The sequence below is a fragment of the Vipera berus genome (genome assembly GCF_964194415.1).
Source record: "Vipera berus genome assembly, chromosome: 1".
Lineage (NCBI taxonomy): Eukaryota > Metazoa > Chordata > Lepidosauria > Squamata > Viperidae > Vipera > Vipera berus.
This window is the reverse complement of record NC_138202.1, coordinates 10468770-10488522: the sequence shown is the minus strand read 5'-3', so window position 1 is coordinate 10488522 and position 19753 is coordinate 10468770. Positions and strand designations below refer to the sequence as shown.

At 45.1% G+C, this 19753-nt stretch overlaps 1 protein-coding gene across 3 annotated transcripts; it reads right to left on the bottom strand.

Moving 5' to 3' along the window:
- Positions 1–5465: 5465 nt before the first annotated feature.
- LOC308660016 (serine protease 57-like) lies at positions 5466–18277 on the bottom strand. 3 transcript variants are annotated; one of them, XM_081314220.1, is made up of 5 exons: positions 17693–18277; positions 16137–16308; positions 12030–12177; positions 9762–10022; positions 5466–6408 (listed from the first exon to the last, which is right to left on the bottom strand). In XM_081314220.1, exons 1-5 carry the CDS (start codon positions 17865–17867, stop codon positions 6256–6258), a joined length of 909 nt encoding a protein of 302 aa, XP_081170346.1. In that variant the 5' UTR covers positions 17868–18277; the 3' UTR covers positions 5466–6255. The 3 variants fall into 3 exon arrangements, with proteins under 3 accessions (XP_081170346.1, XP_081170347.1, XP_081170348.1); XM_081314221.1 differs by having other exon boundaries at positions 12030–12174; XM_081314222.1 differs by lacking the exon at positions 17693–18277 and adding an exon at positions 17434–17468.
- Positions 18278–19753: the final 1476 nt, after the last annotated feature.

Genomic DNA, 19753 nt, shown 5'->3' with positions numbered 1-19753 from the left:
ATATGTTGGACAGGTCGAAGGTTTCTTGCTCGTGAACGGCGTAACTGACGACCGTAAGAAGGCGGCTGCCTTATTAACTATCAGTGGCACACCCGTGTACCGGGTTGCCGTGGGACTCTGTCAACCGTTGCCGGTATCAAGCGTTCCGTACGCTGACTTACTGGCCAAATTAAAAGTACATTTTACGCCGAAAAGATCAGAACTCTTTTGGCGGCGCATTTTTGAAAAACGCAATCAGAGACCGGGCGAGTCAATCACAAAATTCGTTGCTGCGGTCAGAGAAGCAGCGTTACGATGTAAATATGACAATCTAGAAATAAGGATTCGTGATAGAGTGGTGCTGGGCTTGCGAGACGAACAGTTACAAAATCGTATCATCGCTAAGCCCACCGGCGATTTGCAAGAAGTCCTTGACGAACTTTTGACGTATGAATCCACTGGAAACCGCAACCCCCCCCCGCAATAGCATGGCTACTTCATCCGAAATAAACTTAGAAAGCCGTATGGACAGTGGGGAGGTGGATCAACAATGGGAAGCCGACATAGCCGAAGTCACCAGAAGGTTTGGGAAAATGGCGGCAAAACCATTCCGCAATGAAGGACCAGAACCGAGTTGCCGATTCCAAACAACAGCACCGCAACATCCACCGAGAGACATTCCAACAAGACCTCGCAACAGCGACATCAGATGTGGGAGCTGCGGGGGCAACCACCCCAGAGCAACATGCAGATTCCGCTCGGCTAAGTGCAGATTGTGCGGAAAGACCGGCCACATTCAAGCCATTTGCCGGGGTCGTTCACGCGACAATCGTCTACACGAAATCGACGTTTGGGCCGAAGGTAAGGTAACCCCTTATTATAGTGGCATTGAGACCCCTAAACCTTTGGCACAGGACCCCAACCGCGGGGAGGTGGCGCGAGTCAACCACATAGGAAAGCCTAAAATAAATCATATTCTAAGACCAAAATTAAAAATCTTAGTCCAATTGCAAGGAATTCCTTGCAAAATGGAAGTTGATTCCGGGGCCTCGGTATCAATAATTTCCAACGAGACCCTTAAAATTATCGAACGTAAGAGTGGCCAAAGAATTCCACTTAGTCCAACAACAATTCAATTAGCTGACTTCCAAAAAACCCCAATAAATATTAAAGGGAAGGTCAGTTTAAAAGTTAAGTATAAAGGATTTAATGGCTTCTTAGACTTATTAGACACCGAAGGCCATAGAACCAGTTTAATTGGACTTAATTGGTTCCCAGCTCTGGGAATTTGGGTTGGGGGAATAAATACCATTAATAATAAAAAGACCCTCAAATCTGTCTGCGATGAATTCGCAGACGTATTTGATGGATCTTTGGGAAAATATAAAGGGCCCCCAATTAACTTTAACCTAGACCCGTCAGTTAAGCCCATCAGGCTTAAGGCCCGTCGGGTGCCTTTTGCCTTGAAGCAAAAAATCGAGGCCGAGCTCGATAAGCTTGTAGGCCAAGGCGTATTAGAACCGGTTGAGGGTGGCTTGTGGGAAACACCAATCGTCACACCCCTTAAACCTAATGGGGATGTGAGGATTTGTGCTGATTACAAAGCCACCCTGAACATCGGAATGAAAAAGCATGCTTACCCGGTCCCGACGGTGAAACAGGTCCTCGCCACGATACAGGACGGCGCCATATTTGCCAAGCTCGACTTGGCGCAGGCGTATTTGCAACTTACTGTTTCCAGGGAAGCTGCTGAAGCTCAAACTATTGTCACCCACAAGGGGGCGTTCCGAGTCCACAGATTGCAATTTGGTATTGCAGCAGCTCCAGGCATCTTCCAGGAGGTGATGGAGAGGACTTTAAAGGGCATACCTGGTGTATGCCCTTACTTTGATGATGTCCTAATAGCTGGAAGAAATGAAGAAATTTTAGCTGAGCGTCTGGAACAGGTACTGGGAAGATTCAGGGAGGCTGGACTTAAATTAAAAAGGGAAAAATGCTGTATTGGAGTTAAATCCACTGAATTTTTAGGATTTAGAATAGATGAAAAAGGAATCCACCCTACAGCTGAAAAAATTAAAGCAATTAAATTGGCTCCTGAACCAAAAAATAAGGCTGAATTACAAGCCTTTTTAGGATTAGTCAATTTCTATCACACATTCTTGCCACATAAAGCTGCCATAGCGGAACCATTACACAGACTATTAGATAGGAAAACCCCATGGCAGTGGCAAGAAAAACATAGAGTCAGCTTTCAAACCTTAAAAGATATTCTATCTAGCCAGTCCACAGTTACTCATTTTATTGAGAACAAACCGATCTATTTAGCTTGTGATGCTTCGCCTTATGGTGTGGGGGCTGTCATCAGCCACATGGATTGTCAGGGCATTCAAAAGCCAATTGCATACTATTCCAGGACGCTTACCAAAGCTGAACGGAATTATGCACAAATTGATAGAGAAGCATTAGCTATTGTGGCAGGAGTAAAAAAGTTCCATGATTACCTTTATGGTAGGAACTTTACCATGCTCACTGACCACAAACCGTTACTGGGACTGTTTACCACTGATAAACAGACACCCCAAATAATGTCTCCCAGGATGCTGAGGTGGTCAATTTTCCTCTCAGCATACTCATTTTCATTGCAACATAGACCTGGTAAGGAAATGGGCCACGCGGATGCCCTTAGCAGACTGCCTCTAACTAACACCGAGGAAGACCCTGCCCCGGTAGGACAAATTATGTCACTACATGAAATTCCTGAATGCCCCTTAACAGCTAGAGAAATAGCTGTGGCCACTAAAAAAGACCATATTCTTAATAGGATTATGACCTGGGTTCTAGGGGGTTGGCCAAGTAGTAACCCTGACTCCAAGTACACTCCATATTTTAGGAGAAAAGATGAACTATCATCCCATTTGGGGTGTATATTGTGGGGTAACCGTGTTGTTATTCCTGAACTTCACAGGAATACAATTTTAACGGAACTACACGAAGGTCACCCTGGGATTGTCCGAATGAAGGCATTAGCCAGAAGTCATTTGTGGTGGCCGGGGTTAGACAAGTCTATAGAAGAATGTGTTTCAGGGTGTTATTTGTGTCAGCGATCTAGGCCTGAACAGGCACACGCACACATGCATAAGTGGGAATTGGCCAGGAATCCTTGGTCTAGGATTCACATTGATTTTGCAGGGCCATTTCAAGGCCTAACCTTCCTAGTTGTGGTGGACAGCTTCTCTCGGTGGCTGGAGGTTGTGCCTGTTAATTCAATGTCATCTGGTAAAACAATACAGGTTTTAAGGGGCCTCTTTGCCACTCACGGGTTACCTGATGTGATAGTATCTGATAATGGGCCCCAATTCACCTCTGCTGAATTTCAGGGTTTCCTCAAGGCCAACTCGATTAGACATGCAACATCAGCACCCTTCCACCCGTCCACCAATGGCTTGGCTGAACGCAACGTGAGAACCACCAAAGACGCCTTGAAGCGAATCATCCGAGGCGACTGGCACCAGAGACTTGCAGACTTTTTGCTGACTCAACACACAACCCCTTGCACGGCTACCGGGAAAAGCCCTGCAGAAATGAGGTGGGGCAGACGGCTAACCACTAAACTGGACCGGTTACACCCTGACAGACTACCCTCCAATGCTGAACCGGACATTCCTAACAGGTCCTTCAAGATTGGAGACTTAGTTTGGGCCAGGAACTATGGACCGGGGGACAAATGGGTTCCTGGGGTAGTCACTGACATAATGGGGCCGTTGTCTTACACCATTGAGGGGGAAGGGAATAGAGTAAATAAAAGACATATTGATCAACTAAGGAAGAGGGTTCCCGAAAGTGTGTCAGTCAATGGGGGTCAAATTGAACACAGGGGTAATACTGCATCTTGGCATAATCAGAATGACCTTCCAGATAGTGGTGGAGAAGTGGAAACTCAACCCTATATAGCTGTTGCAACCCCACAGCATTGTCAAATTGATTGGGAGCTGTTTTCTTTGGACAGGCCAGCAGTACCTGAACAACAACAACAACAACAGCCACAACAGCAATTACAATCAGTTAGTAGGGAAATTTCAGAGCCAGTAACCCAAAATTCCAGACCCATAACAATCAGCCAGTCAGCTAACAATGACGTAAGTGACAAGTCCAATAGATACCCATCTAGGGTCCATAAGCCACCCAAATACTTGAGAGATTACGTCGACAAATAACATCAACTGGGGGGGAAGGGGTGTTATGTCAGTAGCTTTAGTGCAAAGAAGGTTCCTTTGAAGCGGGAAGCCGGGGTGCAATTATTGGCTAACGTTGTAACGGCGGGAAGCCCGGGGTTTGGATTGGATACAGTTCAAACGGCTCGAGTATAAAAGCCGGAGTTATTTTGACAGTTGACAGTTGACCATTGTGTATTAATAAACCTTGTTTGCTGTTAAACCTCACTGAGTCATTCGTCTGTCTGAACCTAACAGTTACTGCATCTCCCTAGTCACGTGATCAAAATTCAGACGCTTGGCAACTGGTTCATATTTATGACGGTTGCAGTGTCGCGGGGTCACATGACCCCCCTTTTGCGACCTTCTCACGAGCAACGTCCATGGGGAAGCCAGATTCACTTTATAACCGTGATAGTAGTAACTTACAACTGCAACGATTCACTTAACAGCCGTAGCTAGAAGGGTTGTAAAACAGGGCAAAACTCACTTTCACAAATGTCTCGCTTAGCAACATAAATGTTGGGCTCAATTGTGTGGTCGTAAGTTGTGGAGTAGCTGTGCTAGCAAGTTAAGGGAGGAGAAAAACCATTCATAAGTACGGAAGGACGTCAATACATGCCCAGTCATCCATTTTTAAAAGGGAAATGTTCAGGAATAGTCAACCTTAACCACACCTAAGAAGCTACTGAGAATCTCCCTACAGCCAAGCCAATTTTTATAGGAATATGAAAGGAAAACAGAGGAACTCTTTGCAATGTCATCATCGCCTGAATGCAGACCCAGGCTGGATTTTTTTATTTTTAAGAGGCATTAGGCGCAGATGTTCAGATTTAAGCAAAGACATGATAGCAATCTTTAAATATCTGAAAGGCTTTCATATGGAAAGCAGATTTGTCCTCTGCTGTTCAGTGGGGCAAGATTCGGGCTGGGCGAAGATGCCGAAAGCCATCTTTGGTTAAACTTTAGAACTTAAACTTCCTAATATGGCATTGCAAAACCTGAGGGCCAAAACGGCCTCGGTGCCCCAATTGCCTCTGAATACTCATTTTTAATGCCACAGAAGGGAAACGTTATAAATGCATGAGGGATCCTCATACTAAGGGTGTTTAATATCACTTTTAATGAAATGTTCATTTAAATTAAGTCAAAATTAGCAAAATCGTGGCTAGGCTGCCTTCTTTATATCTGTCCCATTGATTATGTAATGAAGACTGCTTAGGTCATTTTTTAAAAAAGCTTATTTTGTATTTCTGGGGAATTTTGGTTTCAAGATGGAAAGAAGACAGTAACATTCCTTGTTAACATGTGCCCAGAAAGACATGAAATTGTGCCATGAAAAGTCTCCATGTCCCTCCGCCCCACAGAGTGAAAACACAAGGCCGTGAGGGAAAGGCCTGTGAAACAGTGATGTGGTGATGCAGGAAGAGACGAGAAAGGCTGCTAGATGTCGGGATAATCAGCTCCAGATCTGCAAGGATTTTTAATTGTTCGGTGATTGCGATAGCAAGATGACTAGCCCCCACCCACAATTCCAGAGTGGGGAAATTAGGTGGAAAATTCCAAGTTCTACAGCTGGAATGAAGAAAGCATGAAGTCAGCAGGCCAGGAATTAGGCTGGAAGGACTTGAACTTTACTCAATTGTTCCAAGATTCGTAAGTGATTCATTACTGATTGTAAGTGGGTGAGTTGTTTGTAGTACAGTCCAGGAATGGGGAGGAGGAGGAGGAAGAGGAGGAGGAGAAGGAGGAAGGGGGAGGAGAAGGGGGGAGGAGGAAGAGGAGGAGGACGAAGAAGAAGAGGAAGATAGCGTTCTATAGATGTACAATAATACCATGCCCTTGATGAAAAAAAATTAATTACTCTATGGATGCTGTCTTTAAAAAAAATCTGTGCAATTGTCAGTGTAGCATCACCTAGAACGTCCCGTCAATCTGGCTGTGTATGACTTGGAAATTCTGGCAGTTGTAGACCTGGACAAAGCTGAGTAAATGTGTTTCTCCTCTCCCACCAATCAGCTCATCTTTTTTTTGAGAGCCCCGCCCAGCCTTCCAAGACCACCCGTCAAAAGGTCTGCAGGACGAAACGGATCCAGGGGATGTAATTGGAAATGCGGGTATAGACATCTGGAAACCACCGATCGCCACATCTCTTTCCGTTGAAGGAGACGATGCCCTGAACGTGTTTCCCGCACACTAAAGGACCACCTGAGTCACCCTACAAAAGAAGGAAGAGATGGTAAAGGACAAGGTCTCCGTCACGGCCCTTGGCAAAGGGGTCCAAGCCCCATCCCCATGCTCCCCCCCTTGCAGTAACATGACATCAAGCCTCAAAGAATAATATTCATAAGGACAAAAATGTCAAACCCAGTCTAAACATTTGGCTGACTGTGTAGATAATAATAATAATAATAATAATAATAATAATAATAATAATAATAATAATAATAATAATAACAACAACAACAACAACAACAATAACAACAACAACTGTCATCGGGGCACTGGGAACTATGTCCAAAAACTTTGCAAAATACATCAAGAAATTGCAGCTTCCTCTAATAACTCCAGTACTTGGTACTCGGAACATCTTACATTTTAAGGAGATACCTGGTTAATACCTAGGATGCTGGCAGCAACCCGTGTCAGTCATCAGCGCCAGTCAGTTTGAATGCATTCCGGCATCCCGGGATATTCAGAATATTCCACCTCTTTCCATGGGGGGTGAGCTTTTACCCCCCCATAGATAGGGCTCGCAACTTGGGAGTCCTCCTAGATTCGCGGCTTACTCTGGAAGATCATATAGTAGCTGTGACTAGGGGGGCTTTCGCCCAGGTTCGCCTGGTGCGCCAGTTGCGGCCCTATCTGGACCGGGATGCCCTGTGTACGGTCACTCATGCGCTCGTGACCTCTCGTCTGGACTACTGCAATGCTCTCTACATGGGGCTTCCCTTGAAGACCACTCGGAGGCTCCAGCTGGTACAGAATGCAGCCACGAGAGTTGTCCTGGTACAACTCCCAGTACTCCCAGTACTCCCAGTACTCCCATGTTACACCTTTGCTCCGTGAGCTGCATTGGTTACCAGTTGTCTTCCGGGTGAGATTCAAGGTTCTGGTAATGGTCTTTAAGGCCCTACATGGCATGGGTCCGGAGTACCTCGGGGATCACCTGCTGCCGGCGTCAACTTCCCTCCACCCTGTGCGTTCCCACAGAGAGGGCCTCCTCAGGGTGCCTCCGGTCAGAGAATGTCGGCTGGCGGCCCCCAGGGGGAGGGCCTTCTCTGTGGGCGCTCCGGCTTTATGGAATCAACTGCCGGTCGAGCTCCGGATGGCACCTGACCTTCGCTCCTTCCGACGCGGTCTGAAGACCCATCTATTTGAACAAGCCGGCCTGGCCTGATGGGGGATGTGTTGGGGTTTTAATGGTTTTAATGGGGATTTTTATATTATTATTGATTGTTTTAGCTGGGCTACTATTTAATTCTTTTTAATTTTTTACATATGCCCTGTTCACCGCCCTGAGTCCTTCGGGAGAAGGGCGGTATACAAATATAATAAAATGACTAAATGACTAAATGACTAAATAAAAGTTTTGTAATAATAATAAAGTTGGAAGGGATCTTGGAGTTCTCACTCTCAGAAAATTTCTCCTTAGTTCTAGGTTGCTTCTCTCCTTGATTAGTTTCCATCCGTTGCTTCTTGTCCTGCTTTCAGGTGCTTTGGAGAATAGCTTGGCTCCCTCTTCTTTGTGGCAGCCTCTGGGATATTGGAACACTGCTATCATGTCACCCCTTGCCCTTCTCTTCATTAAAGTAGACATACCCAATTCCAGCAACTGTTCTTCATATGTTTTAGCCTCCAGTCCCCCAATCATCTTTGTTGCTCTTCTCTGTACTCTTTCTAGAGTCTCAACATCTTTTTTACATCGTGGTGACCAAAACTGGATGCAGTATTCCAGGTGTGGCCTTACCAAAGCATTGTAAAGTGGTATTAGTACTTCACTTGATCTTGATTCTATCCCTCTGTTAATGCAGCCTAGCACTGTGTTGGCTTTTTTGGCATCTGCAGCACACTGCTGGCTCCTATTTCAGTGATTGTCCACTAGGACTCCGAGATCCCTCTCATAGTTACTACTATTGAGCCAAGTACCACCTATACCAGGAGACTTCAAACTTGGCCCTTTTATGACTTGCCTGGCTGAGGAATTCTGGGAGTTGAAGTCCACAAGTCATAAAAGGGCCAAGTTTGAAGTCCCTGGACCTATACTATATATGTGTATTTGGTTTTTCTTGCCTAAATGTAGAACCTTCCTTTTTTTACCATTGAATTTGATTTTGTTAGATAGCGCCCAGTGTTCGAGTCCAGATCCTCCTGTATCTTAAGCCTGTCTTCTGGAGTGTTGGCTATTTCTGCCAGCTTGGTGTCGTCTGCAAATTTGATGAGTTCCCCATCTATCCCCTTGTCCAAATGATTGATGAAGATGTTGAAGAGCACTGGGCCCAGAACGGAGCACTGGGGCACCCCACTACACACTTCCCTCCATGTAGATGCGGTTCCATTGAGGACCACATGCTGAGTACGGCCGGTCAGCCAGCTACGAATAATAGATTTTGGTAATCCCCAAGGACATTGGAATCAAGGCAAAAGAAGAAGAAGAAGAAAAAACAGATGGTAGAGAGGTAATGATCAGCATGGGTAGATTAGTTCCTGCAAAGTCACTCCTGTATTCATTGATTGATTCATTCATTCATTCATTCATTCATTCATTCATTCATTCATTCATTCATTCATTCATTCATCATATTGATACAGGTAGTTCTCAACTTACAACAGTCCCCTTAGTAACCATTCAAAGTCACAATGGCTCTGTAAAGTGATTTATGACCATTTCTCACACTTACGACTGTTGCAGCGTCCCCGTGGTCACGTGATCAAAATTCAGACGCTTGCCAACGGGGATGTATTTATCGCGGTCTCAGTGTCCCAGGTTAATGTGATCATCTTTTGTGTCCTTCTGGCAAGCTAAGCCAATGGGAAAGCCAGTTTCACTTAACAATAGTGTTACTAACTTAACTGATTCCTTTAACCACTGTGGCAAGAAAGGTCACAAAATGGGGCAAAGCTCACTTAACAAATGTTTCACTTAGCAACAGGGGCTCAATTGTGGTCCTACGTTGAGGACGACCTGTGTTATTTTTGGTTGTTTTTCATATACTTTGTTGTATATTGCCCATAGAGATGGTTAATAAGGAGAGTGAACCAATCAGTTTAATCCAGGGGTTCTCAAACTTGGCCAGTTTAAGACTTGTGGACTTCAACTCCCAGAATTCTGGCTGGCTGGGGAATTCTGGGAGTTAAAGTCCACAAGTCTTAAAGTGGCCACGTTTGAGGAGCCCTGGTTTAATCCATCAACTTTTGACCAGGGGCCTAATGGATGACAGCCTTAGCCCTTTGTTGATCACATTCTCAGCTTCGCAACTTCACCCTTGTGGTGTTGCAGTCTCGGACCAAACATGGCATATCAAACTCCTCAGTTTCTATTTTGGGAAAGTTCCCCCCCCCAGGGCTCACCGAGCAGAAACCACGCAGGACGGGACTGGTGCTGGCTGCGCAAACCATGTTCTTGAAGACGTGTCCTTGCCACGATTCGTTGCAAGCCTTCCTGTCCACAATGGTGGTGTTGGCTTCCATGAGTTCGGTGGGGACGGTCGCATAATTTGAGATGTCCCCCCAGCCAAGAACGTGGCACGGGAGTCCAGGGCAAGGATCGCTGTTGGCTTGAGGTAACTTGATCCGCTGGACATTCTTGTTGAAAATGGCCGACCTATTCAACTGCAGGCAGAGAGAAAAGAAGAGATGGGCTGCTAAAGTCGATGTTGCATTTTCACCGTGATTCATCTGCAACGTATGAACCACAAAGAAGAGGGAGTCAACCTATTCTCCAAAGCACCTGAAGGCAGGACAAGAAGCCACGGATAGAAACTAATCAAGAAGAGAAACAACCTGGAACTAAGGAGAAACTTCCGGACAGTTAGAACAATTAACCAGTGGAACAACCTGCCTCCAGAAGTGGTGAATGCTCCAACACTGGAAGTTTTTAAGAAGAGACTGGACAGCCATTTGTCTGAAATGGTATAGGTCCGTGGTGGCGAACCTATGGCCTTCTCTGTGGGCACGCACGCCGTCGCCCCAGTCCTGGGCCTTCAGCTGGGTTTTATAAAACCTTTTTGCTTTAGGGCTCCACTGCCCTGTGCAAGGGAAAAAAAGGTTCAATCAATCAATTTCAACTTCTCGCGGTGGAAAAAAAAGATCTGGCAAAGTTGGAATTGATTGATTGAACTTTTTAGTCCCACCCAGTCTGCTGTTACCACTGCAGCCACGCCCACTCAATGGGCCACGCCCACTCAATGGGCCACGCCCACTCGACACCCAATAATACATAAGTGGGTTTTGGGTTGCAGTTTGGGCACTCGGTCTCTAAAAGGTTCACCATCACTGGTATAGGTTCTCCTGCCTGAGCAGGGGACTGGACTAGATGACCACCAAGGTCCCTTCCAGCTCTATTCTATTCTATTCTATTCTATTCTATTCTATTCTATTCTATTCTATTCTATTCTATTCTATTCTATTCTAAATCCCAACTTATCCAAGCACAGTTTTCTGTGTTACTCTTTAAAGATTCTTTTCCCATAATGTTACATAAGTTGTATTTGCAGTTTTTATGGCTAGCTGTTTGTTCATGCAAAGAGATCCAAAAGGTTTGGGAGGTCTAGAGAGAAATGTTGAGGGGGAGCATTTCAGAAGCTGTTCAAAACAACCGAGTGTTGTGCCACACCATCCAGATGTTGGCCATCTGACGTGTCCTGGTCTGTGGAGCCATTTAGCCATTTCCACCCTGCTGGAACTTAAGTATATCACACATGTTGCCTGCAATTATTTCTTCCTTGAGGAAACCAAGATCGCCACCTAGTGTTTACTTTTTAATACACAGAACAATAGGAAACAGACCCCCGGTTTTGATTAATAATTTGGGATAATGCTAGTGTGTTAAGAATGATGCTATGAGAGTTTGGGAATTGAGAGACAGGAAATATATCTTGCACTGATGAACAACTAGAATTTTAGTCCCCAGTTGCCTGAAATCAGAAGAATTTTTCCCAATCAAGCTTAGAAGACAGCAGAACATAGATAGATTAGAATCATTAGATGGCTGATTCGGTATAAGGTGCCTTCCGGGATGCTTTTTTAAATTTACCATTTATTGAGACTCCAGTAAGTAACTGGAATCTTGCTTTATTTTGCGGCAGTAAATAATAGTTCAGCAAAAGAGCATATTTTTATTAATGTAAATAGCCTTCAGCATAATTTCTCATTTCTCGACCATTTAATTAAATCTTTTTTAAAGCATCAGTTTTGCAAATGAAAAGCAAGTTTTGTAACTGATCTGGCTGAATAAGTTGTGCAAACCCTTCCCTAAATTTAAAACAAGAGGAAGGGAAGGAAGGGGAGGGGAAGGGAAGGGAAGGGAGAAGGAAGGAAGGAAGGAAGGAAGGAAGGAAGGAAGGAAGGAAGGAAGGAAGGAAGGAAGGAAGGAAGGGAGGGAGGGAGGGAGGGAGGGAGGGAGGGAGGGAGGAAGGAAGGAAGGAAGGAAGGAAGGAAGGAAGGAAGGAAGGAAGGAAGGCCTGGCCTTAGGATCTTGCACTAAACATTAATATCCTTTAACTGAGACTTTTATCAGAAAAAGACATTTCTTTGCAATGTGCGGTAGCAAAATAATATAATGCTATTCTTCTGCCATTGTATACCCAAACAGATGCCTGTTTCTCTCCTCACACTCACTTTGAGTAAACGGATGTCATTTTTCACTGTCTCAGCTTCGAAAAGTGGGTGAGCAATGGAGTTCTTGATTCCAAAGATTTGCTGGGAGGTCTCAGGAGTCTTGAGTGAATGAGCACCGAGGATGACACGAAACTGTGAGGACCGCCTGCTGGGATAAATTGAGAAAAGGTTAGAAGTGGCAATATTGGTCCCTACTGCATAAGACAATTTCCACAAGAAAAAGAAACATAACCTCTTGTGGGAAGACAGCCCCCCAGAGAAGGAAATATTAAAAGGGCAGAAAAATAGATTTCATCAAAGGACCTTAAAGAGGCAGAAAAGCATGCCCAGTTTTTCTTAATAGCCCCAAGTCTCCCTCCCCTAGGCAGAAAACAGCTCTGTAGAAATACAGATGTAAATGATTCAAAAAGGTTGAAGCTGGAAGATTAAGAAGACAAAGACACCTAAAATCTACATAGGTAAAGGTAAAGGTAAAGGTTCCCCTGCACACGCGTGCTAGTCGTTTCCGACTCTAGGGGCCGGTGCTCATCTCCGTTTCAAAGCCGAAGAGCCAGCGCTTGTCCGAGGACGTCTCCGTGGTCATGTGGCCGGCATGACTAGACGCCAAAGGTGCACGGAACGCTGTTACCTTCCCACCGGAGTGGTCCCTATTTTTCTACTTGCATTTTTACGTGCTTTCGAACTGCTAGGTTGGCAGAAGCTGGGACGAGTAACAGGTGCTCACTCTGTTACGCATCACTCGGGATTTGACCTGCCAAACTGCCGACCTTCTGATCAACAAGCTCAGCGTCCTAACCCACTGAGCCACCGCGTCCCATATATAAAATCTACATACCCCACCTAAATTCTAAGATAGGACATAATAGGATTAACACAGAGATGCCAGAGGGGCACACTCACTCAGGTCAAAATACATGGCACAGGAAATACAAAGCCTCAAACAGGAACAGGAAACAACCTCAAGAGCCCCAGAGGGTATAAAACCCTACTCCCTACGTGTGCTCGCTCTCTTTGCTTCCAGAGCCATCTTCCTGTCTGGCTCTCCTCTTCAATAAACTGCAATCTTCTTTCTAAAGCAGTCGGCATGTTGTTTATTTCCGGCTTGGACTGAACCATGATGAAGACTTTTCCTTCAACACTCTCTTCAAGAGAAACTTAGTTTTTGGGAAATAGGGCAATACAGGTAGTCCTCAACTTACGACTATAATTAAGCCCCAAGTTTCTGTTATTACGTAAGTGAAAAGAATTGTTAAGTGAGTTTTGCTCCATTTTACAACCTTTCTTGGCATGGTTGTTAAGTGAGTCACTGCAGCTGATAAGTTAGTAACATGTTAAGTGAATCTGGCTTCCCCGTTGACTTTGATTTTGAGACAGTCCCAAAAGGTGATCACAGGACCTTGGGATACAAGCAACGGTCATAAACATGAACCAGTTGCCAAGCATCTGAATTTTGATCACGTGACCACGTGGGAATGCTGCTATGGTTGTAACTGTGAAAAATGGTCACAAGTCACATTTTGCAGGGCCATGGTAACTTTGAACGGTCACTAAACAATCTGTTGTAAGTCGAGGAGTACCTTTATGCGCACACACCTATTTTTAAAATGGAGTTTGGCCCTTTAGTGAACTCACAGTTATGTTAGCCATCAATGTCAGCAGATCCGTCTGCCTAGTTCGCTTTACCTGAGAATCCGAGCTGGATTCTCAAAATCTACTCTTTATTTATGTACACAAGCAAAAACAGCATTTGAGGAGCCCCTTAAAAAGGTGGAGGATTCCTTTATACAGTTAGTCCTTGACTTACAAGCGTTCATTTAGTGACCATTCAAAGTTACAATGGCAATGAAAAAAAGGGACTTACGACCGTTTTTCACACTTACGACCTTTGCAGCATCCCCATGGTCACGTGATCAACATTCGGGCACTTGGCAACTGGCATATAATATAATGGTCATGTATTCACCCTTCACAACTTTCCTGAAAAAAGGAAAATCAATGGGGGAAGTCAGCTTGGCTTCATAACTGCATGTTTCACTTAACAACTGCAGTGATTTGTTTAACAACCCTGGGGGGAAAAAAGGTTGAAAATGGGGTATACAACTCACTTAACTGTGTTGCTTAGTAGTGGAAATGTTGGGCTTCGTTGTGGTCGTAAGTCGAGGATCCCCTATACAGAGTTCAACCATATTGGGTTTGGAATGAGTTCTTTCACTGACTAACAGCCTTTGACCCATCGCTGATGCAACGTACATGCTCAGAGGTTCTAGCATGTGGCGCGCAACATCCCATAATTTGTGATCTCGTTAATGCTCCTCTACCTATTTAAGAGATGTGTTTTTCATCTTAAAATGAGTCTGCAAATTATTAAAGTTAAAGATCATTAAAGAAAGAACGAGGACTAAGGAGAAACTTCCTGACAGTGAGAACAATTAATCAGTGGAACGGCTTGCCTCCAGAAGCTGTGAACGATCCAACACTGCAAGTTTTTAAAGAAGAGATTGGACAGCCATTTGTCTAGAACGGTATAGGATCTCCGGCATGAATAAAGGGTTAGTCTAGAAGACCTCCAAGATCCCTTCCAACCCTATTATTCTAGGTTCTAAGTCAATGTATGATAAAAGAGAATCCTTGTCCTTGGCAAGTTTGAACCAGTTCTCTTATCAGGGTCTACATACCATATTTTCCGGCGTATAAGACGACTGTGCGTATAAGACAACCCCCGACTTTTGAGAAGATTTTCAAGATTTTTCGTCTTATACGCCGGAAAATACTTACATGCCAGTTGCCAAAAGTCTGACACAAGCCTGATTCAGACCCGTCTGATGCAGAAGGGTGCAAAGCCCTGCCGGTTCCCGCCCAACGCCAGACGGCTCCGCCAGTGCCGCCTCGAGAAGGAAGGGCGTGAGGCGCCTGCCACGGCTCCCTGAGGACTCCTTAGCAGCCGGGGAGCACGCGCGTGCGCAGGACTGCCCTGCCGGCTCCCGCCCGACGCCATCCTGCCCTGCTTCCTCCACAGTGAGAGGGGAGGGCGTGCCTTCCCGGGCTCGCCGACTTGCAGCCACGCCGGAGCCGAAAGGGGCTTTTCCTTCCACCCACCCTTTGGAATAAATACAAGAGCTGCGTTTACACGACGCGCTCTTCCAGGCCGGACTCTGCAAATGGCACGCCAGAATCCGCAACCACCGCGGGAACTCCGAGTCCCCACCTTTCGGCAGCCTGCACGTCCCAGCGCAATCTGCTTATGCTCAGATGCCGCTTGGGCGAGGGGGGGGGCTTCCTGTCGCTCCCGGGGTCTGGCGTTTGCAAGGGGGAGGGGAAGGGGCTTAGAGGCTCTTGGGGGTGGGAAGGGAGAGTCACGTTGGAGGGGGGACTGGACTAAGGAGGCTTGAAGTTGCTTTGCAAGAACGGGGGCGCTCGATTGATTTATGTACTATTTTCGGGCGTATAAAACGACTGGGCGTATAAGACGACCCCCCAACTTTTGAGAAGATTTTCATGGGTTAAAAAGTCGTCTTATACGCCGGAAAATACGGTAGCTTTCTTTATCCCTTCAAGAACTGAAAACATTAATCAAAGAAACTCCTAGTTACTGAAAACATTCATCAAAGAAGCCCTATCTGCTGCCACCACCATCAATTTGTTCCTCAGTCGTTGTATTAAGTTATGCAAACATTTAGGCAAACCCATCATGTGAGCAACACTGTGCAAACGCAGAAAAGGATTTAGAAATGTTTCTCAACCCTGGCCACTTTACGACGTGTGGACTTCAATTCCCAGAATTCCCCAACCATTATTCTGGAGACACTCTCAGGCTATTTGGTACAAATTGGAGCTCTAGTCCAGCTGACTTTGCATGCAGGCTTACTGGAGAATAATAATCTCCTTGAGAGGGAATAATTTGATCTGTTTGTCATGTAGTATTTGCAACACGTCACACTGGTTGTTATTTACCAATAGAAGAGAATAGAAGACCAACAGAAGTAGCTCAGGGTTGAGTTGTGGGGTCCTTGGTGCTCTCTGACCTTGGTGGTTTGCCTGCAGATGTTTCATGACCCAACTAGGTAACATTGTCGGTGCTAGAAGGGAGTGGGGTAAGTTCTTACTCACTTGGGGATCTGACAATGAGCTGCTGTCATCACCCATCTCCGTCTCACCAAGAAGCCACCACAGAGGTGTCTGTTGTCCAGTTGGATGGAGGCCATAAAGGGCCGAGAATGGGGTGTCACTTCCTTGCCTCCAATGACCCACGTTCTCCGGATCCCAGCAGCAAAACAAAGACCTACACAAAGAAGCACAAAGGGAGGAAATGATTAAGGACCAAGTTACTTAGTCCCCGAATAAAGGGATTAAAGCAGGGGTCCTCAAACTTGGCTCCTTCATGACTCGTGGACTTCAACTCCCAGAATTCCTGAGCCAGCATGGCTCAGCTTGGAAACCTCTCCCTTTCCCCTCAGCGTGGCTAGCTCAGGAATTCTGGGAGTTGAAGTCCACAAGTCATAAAAGGAGCCAAGGTTGCCTACCCCTGGATTAATAATAATAATAAAATAATAATAATAATAATAATAATAATAATAATAATAATAATAATAATAATAATAATAATAATAATAATAATAATAATAATAATAATAATAATAATAATAATAATAATAATAATAATAATAATAAAAAAGTTGGAAGGGACCTTGGAGGTCATCTGGTCCAACCCCCTGCTCAGGCAGGAAACCTTATACCATTTCAGGCAAATGGCTGTCCAGTCTCTTCTTAAAAACCTCCAGTGTTGGAGCATTCACCGCTTCTGGAGGGAGGTTGTTCCACTGGTTAATTGTTCTAACTGTCAGGAAGTTTCTCCTTAGTTCCAGGTTGCTTCTCTCCTTGACTAGTTTCCATCCGTTGCTTCTTGTCCTGCCTTCAGGAGCTTTGGAGAATAGCTTGACTCCCTCTTCTTTGGGGCAGCCCCTGAGATATTGGAACACTGCTATCATGTCACCCCTCACCCTTCTCTTCATTAAACTACACATACCCAATTCCAGCAACCGTTCCCTATATGTTTTGGCCTCCAGCCCCCTAATCATCTTTGTTGCCCTTCTCTGTACCCTTTCTAGAGTCTCGACATCTTTTTTACATCGTGGTGACCAAAACTGGATGCAGTATTCCAGGTGTGGCCTTACCAAAGCATTGTAAAGTGGTATTAGTACTTCACTTGATCTTGATTCTATCCCTCTGTTAATGCAGCCTAGCAATGTGTTGGCTTTTTTGGCAGCTGCAGCACACTGCTGGCTCATATTGAAGTGATTGTCCACTAGGACTCCGAGATCCCTCTCACAGTTACTACTATTGAGCAAGGTACCACCTATACTATACCTATGCATTTGATTTTTCCTGCCTAAATGCAGAACCTTACTTTTTTCACCATTGAATTTCATTTTGTTAGATAGCGCCCAGTGTTTGAGTCTGTCCAGATCCTTCTGCATCTTAAGCCTATCTTCTGGAGCGTTGGCTATTCCTGCCAGCTTGGTGTCGTCTGCAAATTTGATGAGTTCCCCATCTATCCCCTCATTGCCTGGAGACGTTTGTTATTATAATAATAAAGGCAAGACACAAATTAAATGAATTAAATTAAATGATATTCTGAATCTAACGAAAAGAAATGTTAGCTTTACCTGCCTGGAGCAGGACCCAAAGGACCAGCCGTGTCCTCAGGAGCTGCAAGTCTGCTCTCCCCATCTTTTCCGATCTGGAGGGAAAAAAACTGCAAGCCTCTTCAGCCTTAAAGAAGTGACCTGTTGCCCAATGAAGAAATGAAATAAAGGAAGCCTCCTTCACTTTTTGGAACATGCTTACAGCAGCAAATCCTTTGAGGAGGGCTTGGATGTGTCATGCAATGGGTGGTTGATAGCCTGCCTGGGTCTGTTTCAACTGCCCAAGAGAGTTACTCAAGCAGTTAGCTGGTGTGGTTTCTTTGGGTAACCCCTTCCCTAAAAGGCTTGGGGTAAAGAGGAAGAAGCAAGAACCCCATGCCAGATTTACAACTCGGATCAAGGAAGGACCGAAGTAGATAAGCCACCTCTGCTTCTGCATCCGTGACACAAGAACTTTGATCTGGACAGCCGAGGCATGTAGGAATTTAACCAACTGGTCTTACAGTATTGGAAAGAATCCACAGGCTCTGAAACTTCTCCAAAATGGGATGGGTCATCTGTGCTGTATGGGAAGGACTTTTGAGATGCTGTCCAACCTTGCCTAAGCATCCAAGTGATCAAGATTTGCTAGATAAGAAATGGAGGCAGGTCTAGTTCTCTTGATATTGGATGAATACTGCATCCAGTTTTGGTCACCATGATGTAAAAACAGATGTTGAGACTCTAGAAAGGGTACAGAGAAGGGCAACAAAGATGATTGGGGGACTGGAGACTAAAACATATAGGGAACGGTTGCTGGAATTGGGTATGTGTAGTTTAATGAAGAGAAGGACGAGGGGGGACATGATAGCAGTGTTCCAATATCTCAGGGGCTGCCCCAAAGAGGAGGGACTCAAGCTAGTTTCCAAAGCGCCTGAAGGCAGGACAAGAAGCAACGGATGGAAACTAACCAAGGAGAGAAGCAACCTAGAACTAAGGAGAAATCTCCTGACAGTGAGAACAATTAATCAGTGGAACATCTTGCCACCAGAAGTTGTAAATCCTCCAATACTGGAAGTTTTTAAGAAGAGACTGGACAACAATTTGTCTGAAATGGTATAGGGTTTCCTGACTGAGCAGGGGGTTGGACTAGATTAGAAGACCTCCAAGGTCCCTTCTAAGTTTGTTGTTGATCATCATCTTCTTCTTCTTCTTCTTCTTCTTCTTCTTCTTCTTCTTCTTCTTCTTCTTCTTCTTCTTCTTCTTCTTCTTCTTCTTCTTCTTCTTCTTCTTCTTCTTCTTCTTCTTCTTCTTCTTCTTCTCTTGCCCTCAACCTTTCGCAGCATTAGGCTCTTCTCCAGTGAGTCCTTCCTTCTCATTAGGTGGCCAAAATATTTGAGTTTCAACTTCAGGATCTGGCCTTCTAAAGAGCAGTCAGGGTTGATCTCCTCTAGGACTGACCGGTTTGAACGCCTTGCAGTCCAAGGGACTCGCAGGAGTCTTCTCCAGCACCATAGTTTAGTGAACTAAATAGGAAGACATAAACCAGCTCTTGAAACTGGAGACGTGTGTGTGTGTTCACAAGGACCAGCTCCGAGAGTGGATGAGACTAATGGACTAGGTCTGCTTCCTATCTCATGGTTCGATCGCTTCCTCATTCTGCTGTAGCTTGAGGAAATATCTTCTGCACAGAAATCAAGACATCTGGAGAGCAGCCCGTTGAGGAGACCAACCGCTATCTTCATTTCATTCTCCAGAGCATTTCCTGCACTGTTGAAAGCCATGAAGATGGGTTTTTCTGATCATTGTACTCTTTGCAGGGAAGGGATGTCGTCACATCCAACATATCCAGCAATATCTCCAACATGTGCAATGGAACCAGTTTTGACGTTGCTTGCATTTGAGCCTCCACATCTCCAATTTATCTTCACATTAACCTTGAGGGGATTTGGTTTCGATCTGATGGCTTAAGCCAGGGGTCTTCAAACTTGGCCCTTTTATGACTTGTGGACTCACTGGCCGAGGATTTATGGGAGTCCACAAGTCATAAAAGGGCCAAGTTTGAAGACCCCTGTTCTAGGTCAATGTTTCTCAATCTCAGCC